Consider the following 15,222-nt stretch of genomic DNA (forward strand, 5'->3'; position numbering starts at 1 on the left):
GACTGGATTGTCTAACATGAAATGATCATGGTGGGGATTTGCAGGTTAAGAAAGCTTAGGGGTTTAATGTCATGACGTCACTTTAATTAGCAGCCACTTTGATCCCTTCAGCCTGTAAGACACTATTCTCTGGCAGCCTGTCGGAGGAGACCTGCACTGATCTCTGCTCTGGAGGATGCACCTATCTGAAGGAGGGTATCACTGAGAAGCTTCACTTTTCATCCTGACTCCCCACAAGTAATGAATCTGTGAGAGGACGAGCAGAGAAGCACACTTCAAAATGGCAGACAAGGATAGTGTTGAAAAATACTTGGAGAATAACCCTCAGTTTGCCAAAGAGTATTTTGACAAGAATGTCCGATGCGAGGTCATCGCCGCCGCTTTTGCCGAGAACCTTGACATCAAAGATCCGGCCTCGTTCAAGGATGTCAGCCAAATCCAGGAGGCCACCATCATCTTTGACATGATCAAAGAAATGCATTCGCAGCCCATTATGGAAAAGGCCATGCACAAGGTCCTGCAGAGGATATGTATGCTGGTGAACGCAGACCGCTGCAGCTATTTCATATACCGAGCCAGAAACGGCATCCCTGAGCTCGCTACGTGTCTTTTCGATGTCACCCCTACCTCGAAATACGAGGCAAACTTGGTCAACCCTCAATCTGAAATTGTCTTCCCTACTGACATTGGCATAGTTGGCCAAATAGTGACCACCAAAAAACCAGCTAATGTTCCCGATGTCAAACAGGTGAGTAAAAGAGGCAAAGCTGTCTTTTATAGCTCTCCTTTTAACCTTTATTAAAGCTCTGCAAAAAATATTACATGTATCAAATGAATTAAAATAAAAAAAAAGTTAAAAACAAAATAATTTACAAATAATTAATACCAAAATATATACAAGCAAATTATAACAAATTAATTTCAACTTAAGGGGGTTACATTGCAAGTAATTTATAGAGTTTGAAGGCATTCAGCTGCTTTATGGATTGAGATCAAATTTTCTAATTTTTAAATGCCACAATACTTGGAGCAAAGAAATAAACAGGGTAAATAAAACGTATCTATAATCAATGTATTGTTATTTTGCATACAAACATAAAGTTATACCACTTTAACTTCATGCAAATCCTCCTCCTTTTTTTCAAATAGCATATAGCTATGTATCGTCTGTGTAAATTGTGTGTAGAACTGCAGAAACCCCGTTTTTAAAAAGACCATTAAACTGTTTTTATATTCTTAATAGATGACAGCCTGTGCAGATCATCCACATTAAACAAACATGTTTTGTCAGCAACTCAAAATATGTTCTTAACGTGGTGCCGGCTAAAATAACTGGCATTATTATAGTCAAAAACATTATTATTATGTTAATATGACTGAATTAACCAAATGACATTAGCTTACAGAGGGGAAAGCCTTTTTAGGTTATAGAGCAAGAGCTGTGTTTTTGCTTTTTATAGTGCTCTAATATGCTTTGCACACGTTCATTTATAAAAAGACACGCGGTAAGTTGCAAGCAAATCATCTTCTTAGGTTTATTAGGCAGGCCTGTTACCTGAAAGTCGACTATTCGTTTGACAAAGGATTAAACTTTTTCTGTCCCGTGGTGACCGTGGAGGTCAGTCAACCCCCTGCAGGAAAGCTGCTTATTTTCTCTGCTCCTGATAGCCTGCTGCATCTTGATATTATTTAGCAACAAATGACTGTCCTGTCAAGTTTTTTTTTTAACCAAAGCATCAGCACTTGTTAACTCATAATTAAGAATAATTACTTATGAAAATAAACTGTGAAAGTGAGAATTACTCTTTATATGCTTTCTAAATAAGCCAACGGTAAAACTGCTGAGAAAAATGTTACATATTTATATTCATTGCAAAGTTTTATACATTCAATCTACAATAAAATGTCAAATACCAAAGTTTTACCAAACAAAATGTACTTTACTATAGAACATGATACACATTTGATATCATCCAGCATATCCATACAGCCTTCAATGCATTATATGAGTAGTATGATAATAAAACATAATTAAAGATGGATACGTATGCTATAAATACCAGCATGGTGTTTAATCATGGCACACCAGTGCAACCTCAGCTTAAGTGGCCGAGACAGGGTTAAATCTATTAACCTTCATAACACAGAAGTGTAAATTTAGGTAGAATTAGTCTCAGTGACAAGAGAACAAATCCAAATGCCTTATCTAAAGAGATAATTTTAATTAATAGATGCAGCCCTTATTATGACTGATTAAAACATCTAATTTAGAAACAGTTCTTAAGTTTTCGAGTTTGAAAATATATATATATATTAATAATATGAAAATATGTTTCACATTTTTTATTCTATGTACAGAAATGTTATCATTTTGTAATTTAAGCAAACATGCTGTAGCCTACTGGCTAAAATGGTGGAGGAATTAATGGATATTTTGTATTAAGCAGTTTTAACCCATTTCTGTTTCAACCAGTGCATTATGAAACAGCTGTATGGAACATTAACCAATGTATTTGTTCCTTAGAATCCCAAATTCAGTGATTTTGTGGACAAGCAAACAGGATACACCACTAAAAACATGCTGGCTGCCCCTCTCATGAACGGGAAAGACCCACTTGGTGTGGTCATGGTAATAAACAAAGTGGGAGGAAATGAATTCTCCAAAGCAGATGAAGACGTGAGTATCTGAAAAATGACATCGGTGTGAAAATCTTTTTAAAACGGTCACTATGGGCCTACAGCTGCAAAGCAGAAATCATGTGATGCTGACCTCAAATTTGTGCTGAATCAGATTGATCAGATTATTTGCCCTATTCTATGAGGTTCACACTTCACACCACTACTATAACGCTAACGAGACTAACGAGACTGGATTTCTTCCAGAAACGTTTTATTCATAGACTGTATAAAAACATGGACGTAGTGTCCGTGACGTCACCCGTAGGGTTCCGAAGAGAGTTTTTTAAGCTCAAAAGTGGGCGGAGGCGGCCGTCGCCATCTTGGCAGTGCGTCACCGCGCGTCACTCCCGGATAATCGAAGATGGGCAAAGAGGCGGGAGCTGGAGAGAGAGCGGGAGGTTGCCGCTTGGTTTTATTCCCAACTGAACGATTAAAACGTTGACAGCCAATTAGAATTCACCCGACTCACAAGCATTTAAAGCGGCAGACGACAAAACTGCAGCATGCGCTTATAATAAACAGAACGTTGTGGTGTGTATGCTAATATAATTAAAGTTACAGTTATCTTTATAGTTATTCTTGGTGTGAACGGACCTTTTTAAGACTGCAATTTCACTTTGTCAGTATAAGCATAGACACTTTTTTTATCAAGTAAATGTTTTACAAATGTTTTTCAGCTCTTCTCCAAGTACATCACCTTCGCCACAGTCATTGCCCTACAGCATTACACCTCATACATGTATAATGTGGAATCTAGAAGAAGCCAGGTAATGCTACGGACTACAACACTTAATATTTGACTGTGATTTGGATCTTGACTCTGACTGTAAACTGCTGCCACAGGTTCTTCTATGGACTGCGAGCAAAGTGTTTGAAGAGTTGACGGACATTGAGCGACAGTTTCACAAGGCCCTGTACACCGTCAGGACCTACCTCCAGTGCGAGAGGTACTCTGTCGGCCTTCTGGACATGACCAAAGAAAAGGTTTGTGACATATGGTGATCATCCTCCATTTGGTCATTGATCAGCGATTCATGAAAACACTCAACCTTGCTTTGATTGTTTAGGAGTTCTACGATGAGTGGCCGGTTAAATTGGGAGATGTGGAGCCGTACAAAGGCCCAAAGACACCTGACGGCAGGGTAACAGATTTGTTTCTCTTCGGTAAACAAGTCAGTATTGCTGTCTAGTATTATTACAACTTCTTCTATCTTCTAACAGGAAATCAACTTCTACAAGATCATTGATTATCTCTTAGAGAGCAAAGAAGAGATCAAAGTCATACCGTAAGCATAATTTTTTTAATGCATAAAAACACGTTCTTTGCTCATATTGTAAAAACTCAAATGTCGTAAGTCATATTCTACCACATACACTACATGGGAAACACTATCTGGACACCATTTTCTAATAGGTTTGGCTATTCCAGTAAATAAACAGAACTGTACACAAGGCCTGAACCAGACCTGAACCCAAATGAACACCGTTCAATCTTAAAAATGAAGGTTCTTTATTGGCATCTATGGTTCCATAAAGAGCCTTTAACATCCATGGAACCTTTTCAACTGCACAAAGGGTTCTTTAGATTCTTCTTCTTCACACTACGAAAAATAGTTATTTTAAGAACTGTTCACTGTAAGGTTCTTTGAGGAACCCAAAAAGCTGATCTATTGGAATTTTTTCAGAAAGACCACTCTCTATTAATGCCTATAGTTTTGAAGGGAAATTCTAAACAGGCACATACACTCACCAGCAACTTTATTAGGTACACCTTACCAATACCGGGTTTTGCCTTCAGAACTGGCTTAATTCTTCATGGCATAGATTTAACAAGGTGCTACAAACATTCCGCAGAGATTTTGGTCCAAATTGACATGGCAGCATTACTCAGCTGCTGCAGATTTGTTGGCTGCACATCCATGATGTGACTCTCCCGTTTCACCACATCCCAAACATAAAGTACTCTAATGGATTGAGATCTAATGACTATGAAGGCCATTTTGAGTATAGTGAACTCATTGTCATGTTCAAGAAACCAGTCTGAGATGATTTGAGATTTGTGACATGCCACGTTATGTTGGAAGTAGCCACCACAAGATGGGTTCATTGTGGTCATAAAGGGAGGGAAATGGTCAGCAACAATATTTAGGTAGGCTGTGGTGTTTAAATGATGCTCAGTTGGTACTAAGGGACCCAAAATTTGCCAAGACAATATCCCCCACACCATTACACCACCACCTGCATCAGCAGCAGCCTGACCCAAGGCAGGATGGATCAATACTTTCATGTCATAAAATTCTGACCCTACCATCTGAATGTCACAGAAGAAATCGAGACTTACCATACCAGGCAACCTTCTTGCCCACAGAACTGCAGCTCACTGGATATTTTCTCTCTTTTGGACCATTCTCTATATAGGCTACCCTACAGATGACTGTGTGAGAAAATCCCAGTAGATCAGCAGTTTCTGAAATACCCAGACCAGCCCATCTAACCAACTTAAATCAACTTTCTTCCCCATTCTGATGCTCGGTTTGAACTTCAGCAGATCGCCTGACCATGTCTACATCCCTAAATGCATTGAATTGCTGCCATGTGATTGGCTGATTTGATGGTTGCATTATCTAGCAGTTCAACAGACGTATTAGAGTAGCCGTAATTGGGTGTCCACATACTTTTGCCCATATAGCATACTAGCTTACCAGCCTCTCTCATTTGAATGTTTCTGCTTCCAGAACTCCTCCTGTCGACCACTGGGCACTTGTTAGCGGCCTCCCCACCTATGTGGCTGAAAATGGCTTTGTAAGTCCAAAGTATTTTCTTAAAATCTAATACTATGAAATAGTAAAGGTACGGTATTCAAAAATTCTGTTTAATAATGTTTGTGTGACAAAATGGTTAAAGCTCAGTTCTGGTTTCACCAGTGCCCTTGTACAAACACTTATTCTAAAAATGTCCCAGGTTAAATAACTATTTAACCCAGAGGTCTCAAACTCAATTCCTGGAGGGCCGCAGCTCTGCAGAGTTTAGCTCCAACCAGCTCCAACTCACACCTGCTTGGAAGTTTCTAGTGATCCTGAAGACCTTGATTAGCTGGATCAGGTGTGTTTGATTAGGGTTGGAGCTAAACTGTGCAGAGCCGTGGCCCTCCAGGAATTGAGTTTGAGACCAGTGACTTAACCCAAGTTAAATGAGCTACTCAATGGGGTAAACGACTACTTGCTGTATTATCTAGGGTGACCATACTCGCTTATGTTGACTGAGGGAAATCTTGCTTTATTTTTCTTTCTCCAGATTTGTAACATGATGAATGTTGCTGCTGATGATTACTTTACATTCCAGGTACTGTAATCCATTCCAGGATAAACCCTCTCAGAGCTCATACTGTTCCTGATCCACACATGAAATAGACACAAACCTGTAACCTTCAAACTGAGACAGAAAACATTTATTTTAGTCATCATTTTGATTAGGTTATTGACAAGGTGAATGTAAATACCACTCTTTTAATTGCTTCACTCTTCAGAAAGAAGCTGTGGACGAGTCGGGTTTCGTCATCAAAAACGTCCTGTCCCTTCCTATTGTCAACAAGAAAGAAGAAATTGTGGGTGTTGCCACTTTCTTCAATCGGAAAGATGGCAAGCCATTTGATGAGCAGGATGAACAAATTACTGAAGTGAGTCGTTAAATGGTCACCATCCCGTTAGCCCCTTTTAATCTTGTGCTGCAACACTAATGTGGTTTTCTGACTTTGTTTTAGGCCCTAACACAGTTCCTAGGATGGTCTGTACTGAATTGTGACACATATGACAAACTGAATCGGACAGAGTGGAGAAGAGAGATTGCAGCGGAAATGGTCATGTACCAGACCAAAGCCACCCCAGCTGAAGTCCAACAGATTCTGGTGAGGCATCATACAAGCTCATGCTTTAAAGAAACTGCAGTCTTTATTATGTTAACTAAAAAAATTTTGGCTCGTTAGAACACGAAGGAGAAGTTTGACATGAACCCTGAGGACTGCGATCAGAGAGAAATGTACAAACTCTTGGTATGACTTTTTTTTTACTCTGAACCAATATATTCATAGCGAACATATTATTGATCTTAAATGTTGAACATGACTTTTTAAATTGATCTACTTGTATTTTAATACACAGAGAGCCAACATTCCAGAAGCCAAAGATGTCGATCTGCTATTATTTAGTTTTAGTGACTTGCCTGTCTCTGAGCTTGACCTTATCAAGTGTGGCATTCGCTGTTTCTTTGAACTTGGAGTGGTAGAGAAGTTCAAAGTGCCAGCAGAGGTGAGACTGGACTTTACGATCATTTCCAAAATAATATATTGGGGCGGTCAAACTACCGTATACTGTATTTCTTTGAACAGTGCAACAGTCGTGATGTGATTTCATGCTCTGTGGTATCTTATTTAAACGCATCAATTTAACAAATAATAATAAATCCAAACTATAAAAATACACCAATTTCCTGCAACACTGCACATTTGCAGCCTTAAAGTTAGTGTGCTTTTAATTCAGAAGAGGTCTGTGTTGCCGGTCTTCAGCATTCACATACATATAAATGGATGTGTAGTGCAACAATCGCTCAAGGCTAATTTTCCAAGCAGCACTCATCTTATTACTAGAGCCTGTGTTTATTTTTAGCAGGTGATTAGCGATTACCAGATTCACCCAGAAAGCTCAGCAGATTTCCACAGAAATCAGATGTCCACCATTCACAAACTTCCATTTTTTTTATGGAAAAAAAAATCTGGGCCTGTGAATGCAACTGTTTGGCAACAAATCTGTAAATGAGGAATTACATGTCAACTGTTATTGGACTTTCATGTAGTTCCTTCAGTTTTGGGATGACATTTTTTTGGGTCTACACTTGCTCCAGGTCCTGACAAAATGGATGTACACTGTACGAAAAGGCTACAGAGATATCACCTACCATAACTGGAGACACGGGTTTAACGTGGGCCAGACCATGTTCTGTCTTCTGCAAGTACGTTTTTTAATCCACACATCATGCTATTTGCCACCAAAGAGGCTGTAACACTGAATATTGTTTGCTTTCCCAAAAGACTGGAAGGCTAAGAAAATACTACTCCGACCTTGATGCCTTTGCGATGGTAGCGGCTGCATTCTGTCACGACATTGACCACAGGGGTACCAACAATCTCTACCAGACAAAGTAATTTAGCATATATATTTTTTACTACTAATATTTTCAAAAAAGACACAGAAGGCATTTTACTCACAATCCATTTCCAATGCAGGAGCACATCACCACTGGCCAAGCTCCATGGCTCCTCCATCTTGGAAAGGCACCATCTTGATTACAGCAAGACGCTGATGGCAGAAGAGGTTTGTTATGTCATAAAGCACAAAGTGTTCCAGAGCTCAATATGACAGCCAGGTCAACTTTATTTTGTGGCTCTTTTTTTACAGAGCGTTAACATTTTCCAAAGTCTGCAGAAACGCCAGTTTGAGACAGTCCAGCACTTGCACGATGTCTGTATCATTGCGACTGACCTGGCCTTGTATTTCAAGTAAGCTCTCAAGAGCATGCCTTCACCTAGAGACACTCTTAAACATATCGTATTGATGATGATCCCATTTTCTTCCCAACCCAGAAAAAGGACCATGTTCCAGAAGATCGTCGATGCCACCGAACCAATGGCTGATGAGAAGGAAGCGATTGCCTATGTGTCCAACAATCCCATTAGGAAGGAAATCATTATGTAAGCATCACTTCTCAGTAGAACCCTGCTACTTGAGAACATACTGAATTGTATGAACATGTGTTTGATTCCAAACAGGGCAATGATGATGACTGGATGTGACTTGTCTGCCATTACCAAGCCATGGGAGGTCCAGAGCAAAGTAGGTGCAACTTTGGTTATTCATGGCTAGGATTATCCAGCATTGGGTTAAAAGACATTCATTTAACCTAAACACACTCTATCCGAAGGTGGCTCTCATGGTGGCAGCTGAATTCTGGGAGCAGGGAGACCTGGAGAGGACTGTGCTAGACCAACAACCCATTGTAAGTTTGTGGAGATCAGTTTTGCTTTTAGAAAGGTCGCATTGTGATAAAAGTAGTGCTTGAATGAGAATACGTATCCTTTGAATCTTTTCTCAGCCCATGATGGACAGGAACAAGTCGGATGAACTTCCGAAAATGCAGTGTGGTTTCATTGACTTCGTGTGCTCGTTTGTGTACAAGGTAAATCCACCCAACTGTCAATCAATTTTGTTTTGCACAATCCAGACATCCATGTAATTGGGGCATCTGTCCATAATGGCCTCTTCCTGGCATGTCAGCACAACATTGCTTAAGTGTTCTGAACTTCTGACAGGGAATGCTGGATTGGCAGTTACTGGTGTGCTTGTCAATGCTTGCAGTAACAGGCCTCTTTTCTCGTACAGGAATTTTCAAGGTTCCACAAAGAGATCACTCCCATGTTCGATGGCCTGAACAACAACAGGGTCCATTGGAAGGAGCTGGCTGATATTTATCAAGCAAAAGTAGACGCTATAGAGAATGAACGAAAACGACTAGAAGAGGAGCAGGCTAAAAAAGGTATGTTGGACCCAATAGTTGACATCTTTTTGTTCGTTTGTGGACAGGGATTGTAGATTAAAGGGATAGTTCACCCAAAAAATTAAAATTCTGTCATCAATTACTCACCTTCATGTTGTTCCAAACCTGTAAGACCTTCGTTCATCTTTGGAACACAAATTAAGATGTTTTTGATGAAATATGAGAGCTTTCTGACCCTGCGCGCAGAAACAATGCAACGCAACTGAAAAATTCCCAGGCCCAGAAACGTAGCAAGGACATCTGTAAAATTGTCCATGTGACATCAGTGGTTCAGCCGTAATTTTACGAAGCTACGAGAATACTTTCTGTGTGCAAAGAAAACAAGAATAACGACTTTAATCAACAATTCTTGAACGCAGATGAGCAAAGTTTGGAACGACATGAGGGTGAGTATTTAATGACAAAATTTTCATTTTTGGGTGAACTATCCCTGTAAGCAGATCAGAAAATGGCAAGGGATGCAAAAAAAAGAGACCCTTTCCAAAGGTACACTTTTGTACCTTACTTACCCCTAAAGGGTGCATAATAGTACCCAGATTCTACATATTTGAACCTTTTGAAAATGTTTATGGCATACCTTGTGCTAATCCGACCTCATGGCCTTGGGGGAACGGTCATAACTTTGCAGCAACTTGATTTTCTGTCGTCTATTTTTTTCTTCACTGAAGCCGCTGGTGAGGATGGTGGAGAGGGAGGAAAGTCCAAAACCTGCACCATATTTTAAACATCATCTGACAGAAATTCAGAGCCACAGAGAAGTCTGGGCCAGCATGTAGAGGGAGGTGAAACGTGCTCCTAGGACCACTACATTTTCACCAGCTTTCTGTCTCATTTCCTCGGAAGTACCTTCTCCAAGTGAACACGTAGGCATTCACCAGAAATGGAAGAACTGTACCTGTCAGATGTTCTTTCTGATGGGGTGCCAGCCTAGAGCACCATATAGACAATTTCAAGCTTGTTCCTAATCACTGATTTCACCTCGACTGTACCTTTTAACAACTAACTACGCTGGAGGAAGTACTGCATATGCAACTTGCCACACAGTGGTGGCCGAAAACACAACTCTACAAATGTTTATTGTGCTGTAGTTCACAGAGCTTACCTGAAGTACGGCTTTTGAGTCCATAACAGTTCTCAAGACTGTTGTATGTCATGTAAACAGCATAACATTAAGAATTAGAGCAATACATATGAACAACTTTCTTACCAGTTGCTAATTTCTCAAAATAGCATACTTCTCGATTTCATAGAAGTTCCAATTTGATATTTATTTTTTGATGAATTCACTGAATCACACTTAAGGGTGAAGTGTGTAATTTCTCCACCAAGTGAGAATTGCAAAAATGCTGACTGTTTTCGAACAAGTTTCCTCAACACACCCCTCATCTGTAATTGGTCAAACACACAGATAGCCCCGCCCCCAAACAAACACCATTGGTGTTTCTGTTGTTGGGCTGCCTAATGTTTTAATAGCAGCAGAACACTTTTTTTTGTGAAATCGACTTCTTTTAGATTTCTCTGCATATTAACCTGGGGTGAAAGCATTTTAACATCACATTAAATTACACACTTCACTTTTAAACTACCGCAATGCATATTTTAATAAATTTCAGTTGCTTTGTTTAGGGTTGAAGGACCAACTCATTTGAATAAGCTTTTAGAAGCTTATTAGCAAGCGCTTTGTGAAATGCACAAAGATCTCATGCTACAAGTCTTGCACACTGACTACGAGTTGTTCAAAGGAAAGATGGCACTGCCAAGGCTAAAGATCTTGTAAGTTGCATTTGCATCTGCTTGTCGCAGTTGTGTTTGGATGGATGTCTTTTCTACTTTTTTGTTCTCTAAAGAAGATGAAGCTGAGAATGCGACATGGCTAATTCTGTGAATATGTGGAGAACATTTATGACCAGAAGTTTGATGTTTGTTCTTTAATCATTTATTGATATCTAAGCATCACACATAGTTTTCAACCATAATGTATTATTGAATATGAGTGTATTACATAGAATATCAATTGATAACATAGAGTTATTTGTTGATACCAAACATTTAAATGATGTTTAAGTGGTATTCTATGGAGACATAGCAGGGCATACAAAACGTCAGGGAATATTTAAAGAAAGTGCATTGCATGCTATGACAAGGCAGGGGGGAACGGTCAGTACTTGAACATGTAAACCTATAAGGAGATTTGAAGTGAGTTTGATGGGGGAGCAGCTCCTGAGATTCACTCCATTTTAATCTTTAAATACCATGCTTATTTAAAGCAGACTACTGAAGCCTCTAGATATCTCCTCTGGCAGACAGCACAAACCCAATTCGTGAGGTCAAAGTCTCTCTTTTCTGATCTTTTGAGAATCTGATGACAGCGGTAACTGTTAAAACTAGCGAATGAACCACTGATATCAAAAATAGGTCATTCTGCTTTAGAAAAAACACCAGGCACCGACAAAAACAAGTAACCTATGGAGAGATGTAGTAAATGCATTGAAAAAAATATAATCTTATGCAATATCCGCTTGTTAGAAAAATCAGTTAAGGCCTTTAATCCAATAACAGGGGCCACGGCAGTCTAAATAACTTCACTGGAACTAGTGACTACACTTAAATGTCAAACCCTCTAAGTCCAGATCAGACTGAAGAGGCCAAATGTGAGTAAATCTCATCTCAGGTTAATGCATTTTGCTAGGATTGTGTATAATAATATCTACTGTCATTTGGAGTGAGTGTGGGACTGATATCCGATCATCTTATTTACTTAATACTACCACACATATACTGTAAATGATGTCACGTGAACAAATAAAGACATTATTCTGAGCTTTCCAGAGTCTCAAGTAGTCTTTGACCATATCCGCTATTAGCTTGAGGTCTCTGTGACCACACAGTTCTGTTAGGTTGCTTAGAGGGCATGTCAGGAGGAACCTCTCCTGACTTTTCTATAATGCAGCGGATTACCTAATAAAGCTGGATCATCCCCAGGTAAAGAGGCTCAGGTAATTGGCTGACAGCCGAGACAAACGACTTCTCTTTCTATGGGTCTTTCAATATAGAGCCAAAGGCTTCATGCTTAACTTTTATAACTCTAGACTCCACCTGTCATTTTATGATTTGTGGAAACACAGAAATGCATCAAAAATGCAATCACATGGGAACTTATACATGCTGAATAACGGATCAGAGTGAACAAAAGGCTTTCTGACCCCATCTGACTGATTCTTCACATTGATTGGCTGGCAGCCACCATTGGGTAAGCCGAGGCCCGGGGCAGTCTGACAGTCTACCGTGACCAAGTGAGCTTGCCCCGAGAGGCTGACGTGAGGGGTATAAAATAGAAAGTCTGTCCATTTTAAAAACCCAGTGCTAATGCGTTTGTGATTTCAAGGCATAAGGGACAACAGCACGTATGTCATTCTGTCAACATTTAATGGGTCAGATTAAACAAACATTGATAGGGTCTGCCTGTAAACTCAGTAGCTTGTTAACTATGGGTTCCTAAAATACTGTTATTGACTGCTGTACTTACAGGAACCCAAATATCTCTTCAGTATAATTATTTGAGCTCACTAAACATTAAAAGTAAGTAAACAAACACTTATACTGATAAACACTCATTCATACAAAATCTGAGCAGAACAAATATTTCCACGAATCAGTCATAAAACTATTATATCAGATGTTGCATGCATACATAAAAACGATTTTACAAGCGCTTTATAATTTCATTTTTGTGCAATTATGTCAATTGCAAACACACACACGCACACGTCTGGTCAGCTATCCTTGTGGGGACTCTCCATAGGCATAATGGTTTTTCTACTGTACAGACCGTTTATTCTATTGCCCTACACCAACACCTACCCCTTACAGGAAACTTTCTGCATTTTGAGATTTTCAAAAAACTTCATTCTGTATGATTTATAAGCTTTTGTACCCGTGGGGACCACAATTTAGGTCCCCACCGTGCGATTAATCGCGATTAATCATTTGACAGCACTAATATATATAATTTTACACACACACACACACACACATATAATTTTAAAAATAATACAAGTGTAATATTGCTCATATATACACAATTAATTTTTGTATAAATTTGAATGTGTGTGTTCACAATGCAACAATAACTGACATAATACTTTTATGAATTTCTATGAATATATATATATATATATATATATATATATACATACATATACACATACACACACAAAATGTGGTAATGTTTTATGAATAAGGCCTACACATGCACATTTTATGCTTGAATGAAACCCAGTAGAAATGATTACAAAAAATGTAAATAATAATCACCAAATTGTAATCAAACTACACTTCTCAAAAACAAAGCTAACCGGTATAAAAGAAAACAGTAGGCATGAGATTCTCTTGGATCTTCCTTTCCTCGACTCAGAGAAACATGTCTTCAAAATACTCGTCAAACTCTTCCTCCCTGAAACAGAACCAGACGCAGAACCAGACGTTTTTAGAAAAACATTCCCAGCATTCAAGAGCTTTAGAAACACATTTCTCACATTTATGTGTATATATACTCCACATTGTAGTAAAATATATCGTAATGATTCATAAACGGGACTCACCGTGACTTCTCCTCCACGGTGGGCGCTGGACCCCTCCAGTGGTCTGACTCTGAAGGACCCTCTTCCTCTTCTTCTCCACCCTCTGCATCTGGAGAACACACCGCATCAGACTCACATATCTCTTGCTATAGCAGGATTTATGCCTGATAAAGGTTTTGTGGTAAAAGAACTATTCAGTGTGGGGTGAGTTACATGCCCACGTGCAATATTTAAGGTCAGGGATTGAAATGCCCCATCCAAAATCTGCTATTACCTGGGATTTGTCTGAATAAAGATGTTAGTGGAGTTGTTTCAGAGGTCTAGTTATTAAGCTATACTGAGTACATTCTCTGCCTGAGGGTGCTAGATGACAGCCATTAGTCATTTTTGGTGGAAAAAGTGGTATGCATACCTTTATCTGAACCCTGGGACTCCTCTGAACTTGAAGATGAGTATTCTGTACAGAAAAAAATGGTTTTATTTAACAAGCAACTTTGGTCAACATAAACTCTAGAATTTAAACCAAGTTTGCATTCCTTTGTTTTGTTTTTTCTGGTTCTTTTAAAGACCTTAACTAGAGTACAAAACACCACTGCAAAAATACAACAAAGTTAAGCATATACAGGCAGTGAAATGCTTTTCCTAATCTTCCATGTCTTGGGAAATGTTTGGAAGCTTGATTTGCAATGAAAATGTACTTGCCTTTGCGCCTCTTTTTGTGTTTGCGCTTGTGCTTTCTGGATGATTTGGATGTCTTTGACAGTGACTTGTCCACGTTCTCTTTTGATCGCCGTCTCTTCTTCACTGTTACTTCCTTTCTCCTGGAACAGGTATCACAGTTTAAAAGTCGAGGTCTCCAGGTCTAAGAATATCTGAAGATGTAATTGTGTTCGTAATGGCTGAATGTTCTTACTTGTGATGATGGTTTAGTTTAAAGGAACACTCTGGACACAGACCTTGAAAATAATGTGACGATAGGTCAATATTTAAAAAGACTGAAACAAATTCCTTTGACTTTATCTGAATTAAAAAAAAATGTCAAATGTAACAGTGAACGCAACATTTACAATGTATTAATGCTGATTGAGTAAACCATGCACATTGGGATTCCTAAATAAATAAATAAATACAATATATATTTAAAGGGTAACAATATTTTACAATATTACTTATTTTTGATCAAATAAATGCAGCTTTAATAAGAGACATCTTTCAAAAACATTGGAACACCTTAAGTATTCCAAACATTTGATGATATATGTATATATAAAAAAATCATCAAATGTGTGTGTGTGTGTGTGTACATATATGTGTGTGTATATACAGTATATATATATATATATATATATATATATAG

The 15,222-nt window shown here is 38.8% G+C and overlaps 2 protein-coding genes across 2 annotated transcripts in view; one reads left to right on the forward strand and one right to left on the reverse strand.

The window, feature by feature from the left end:
• Positions 1–125: 125 nt before the first annotated feature.
• On the forward strand, positions 126–11,184 carry LOC107743955 (phosphodiesterase 6C, cGMP-specific, cone, alpha prime). Its single transcript, XM_016557413.1, has 22 exons — positions 126–748; positions 2,525–2,677; positions 3,357–3,446; positions 3,523–3,663; positions 3,747–3,821; positions 3,901–3,965; positions 5,415–5,481; positions 5,974–6,021; positions 6,206–6,355; positions 6,440–6,583; positions 6,662–6,727; positions 6,837–6,983; positions 7,576–7,683; positions 7,763–7,872; positions 7,958–8,045; positions 8,130–8,230; positions 8,315–8,422; positions 8,501–8,564; positions 8,653–8,727; positions 8,824–8,907; positions 9,111–9,264; positions 9,954–11,184. Exons 1-22 carry the CDS (start codon positions 281–283, stop codon positions 10,007–10,009), a joined length of 2,562 nt encoding a protein of 853 aa, XP_016412899.1. The 5' UTR covers positions 126–280; the 3' UTR covers positions 10,010–11,184.
• A 2,290-nt stretch (positions 11,185–13,474) lies between these two features.
• Positions 13,475–15,222, reverse strand: part of LOC107743956 (protein FRA10AC1-like) — a 12,461-nt gene continuing 10,713 nt past the window's right edge. The window contains exons 10-14 of the mRNA XM_016557414.1: positions 14,779–14,821; positions 14,568–14,686; positions 14,278–14,322; positions 13,887–13,974; positions 13,475–13,738 (exon numbers count right to left, since the gene is read on the reverse strand). Coding sequence (XP_016412900.1) covers positions 13,696–13,738; positions 13,887–13,974; positions 14,278–14,322; positions 14,568–14,686; positions 14,779–14,821 — 338 coding nt within the window. The 3' untranslated portion in view covers positions 13,475–13,695. The remainder of the gene's footprint in view (positions 13,739–13,886; positions 13,975–14,277; positions 14,323–14,567; positions 14,687–14,778; positions 14,822–15,222) is intronic.

This window comes from Sinocyclocheilus rhinocerous, unplaced genomic scaffold (genome assembly GCF_001515625.1).
Source record: "Sinocyclocheilus rhinocerous isolate Xijiao unplaced genomic scaffold, SAMN03320098_v1.1 scaffold2572, whole genome shotgun sequence".
NCBI classification, from domain to species: domain Eukaryota; kingdom Metazoa; phylum Chordata; class Actinopteri; order Cypriniformes; family Cyprinidae; genus Sinocyclocheilus; species Sinocyclocheilus rhinocerous.

Excerpts from the sequence above, each read along its gene's own strand:
- LOC107743955 (XM_016557413.1), top strand. The coding sequence starts at position 281 with ATGGCAGACAAGGATAGTGTTGAAAAATACTTGGAGAATAACCCTCAG. Across the intron at positions 6,584-6,661 it reads CTGAAGTCCAACAGATTCTG|AACACGAAGGAGAAGTTTGA; the intron begins GTGAGGCATCAT and ends TTGGCTCGTTAG. Across the intron at positions 9,265-9,953 it reads AGAGGAGCAGGCTAAAAAAG|CCGCTGGTGAGGATGGTGGA; the intron begins GTATGTTGGACC and ends TCTTCACTGAAG.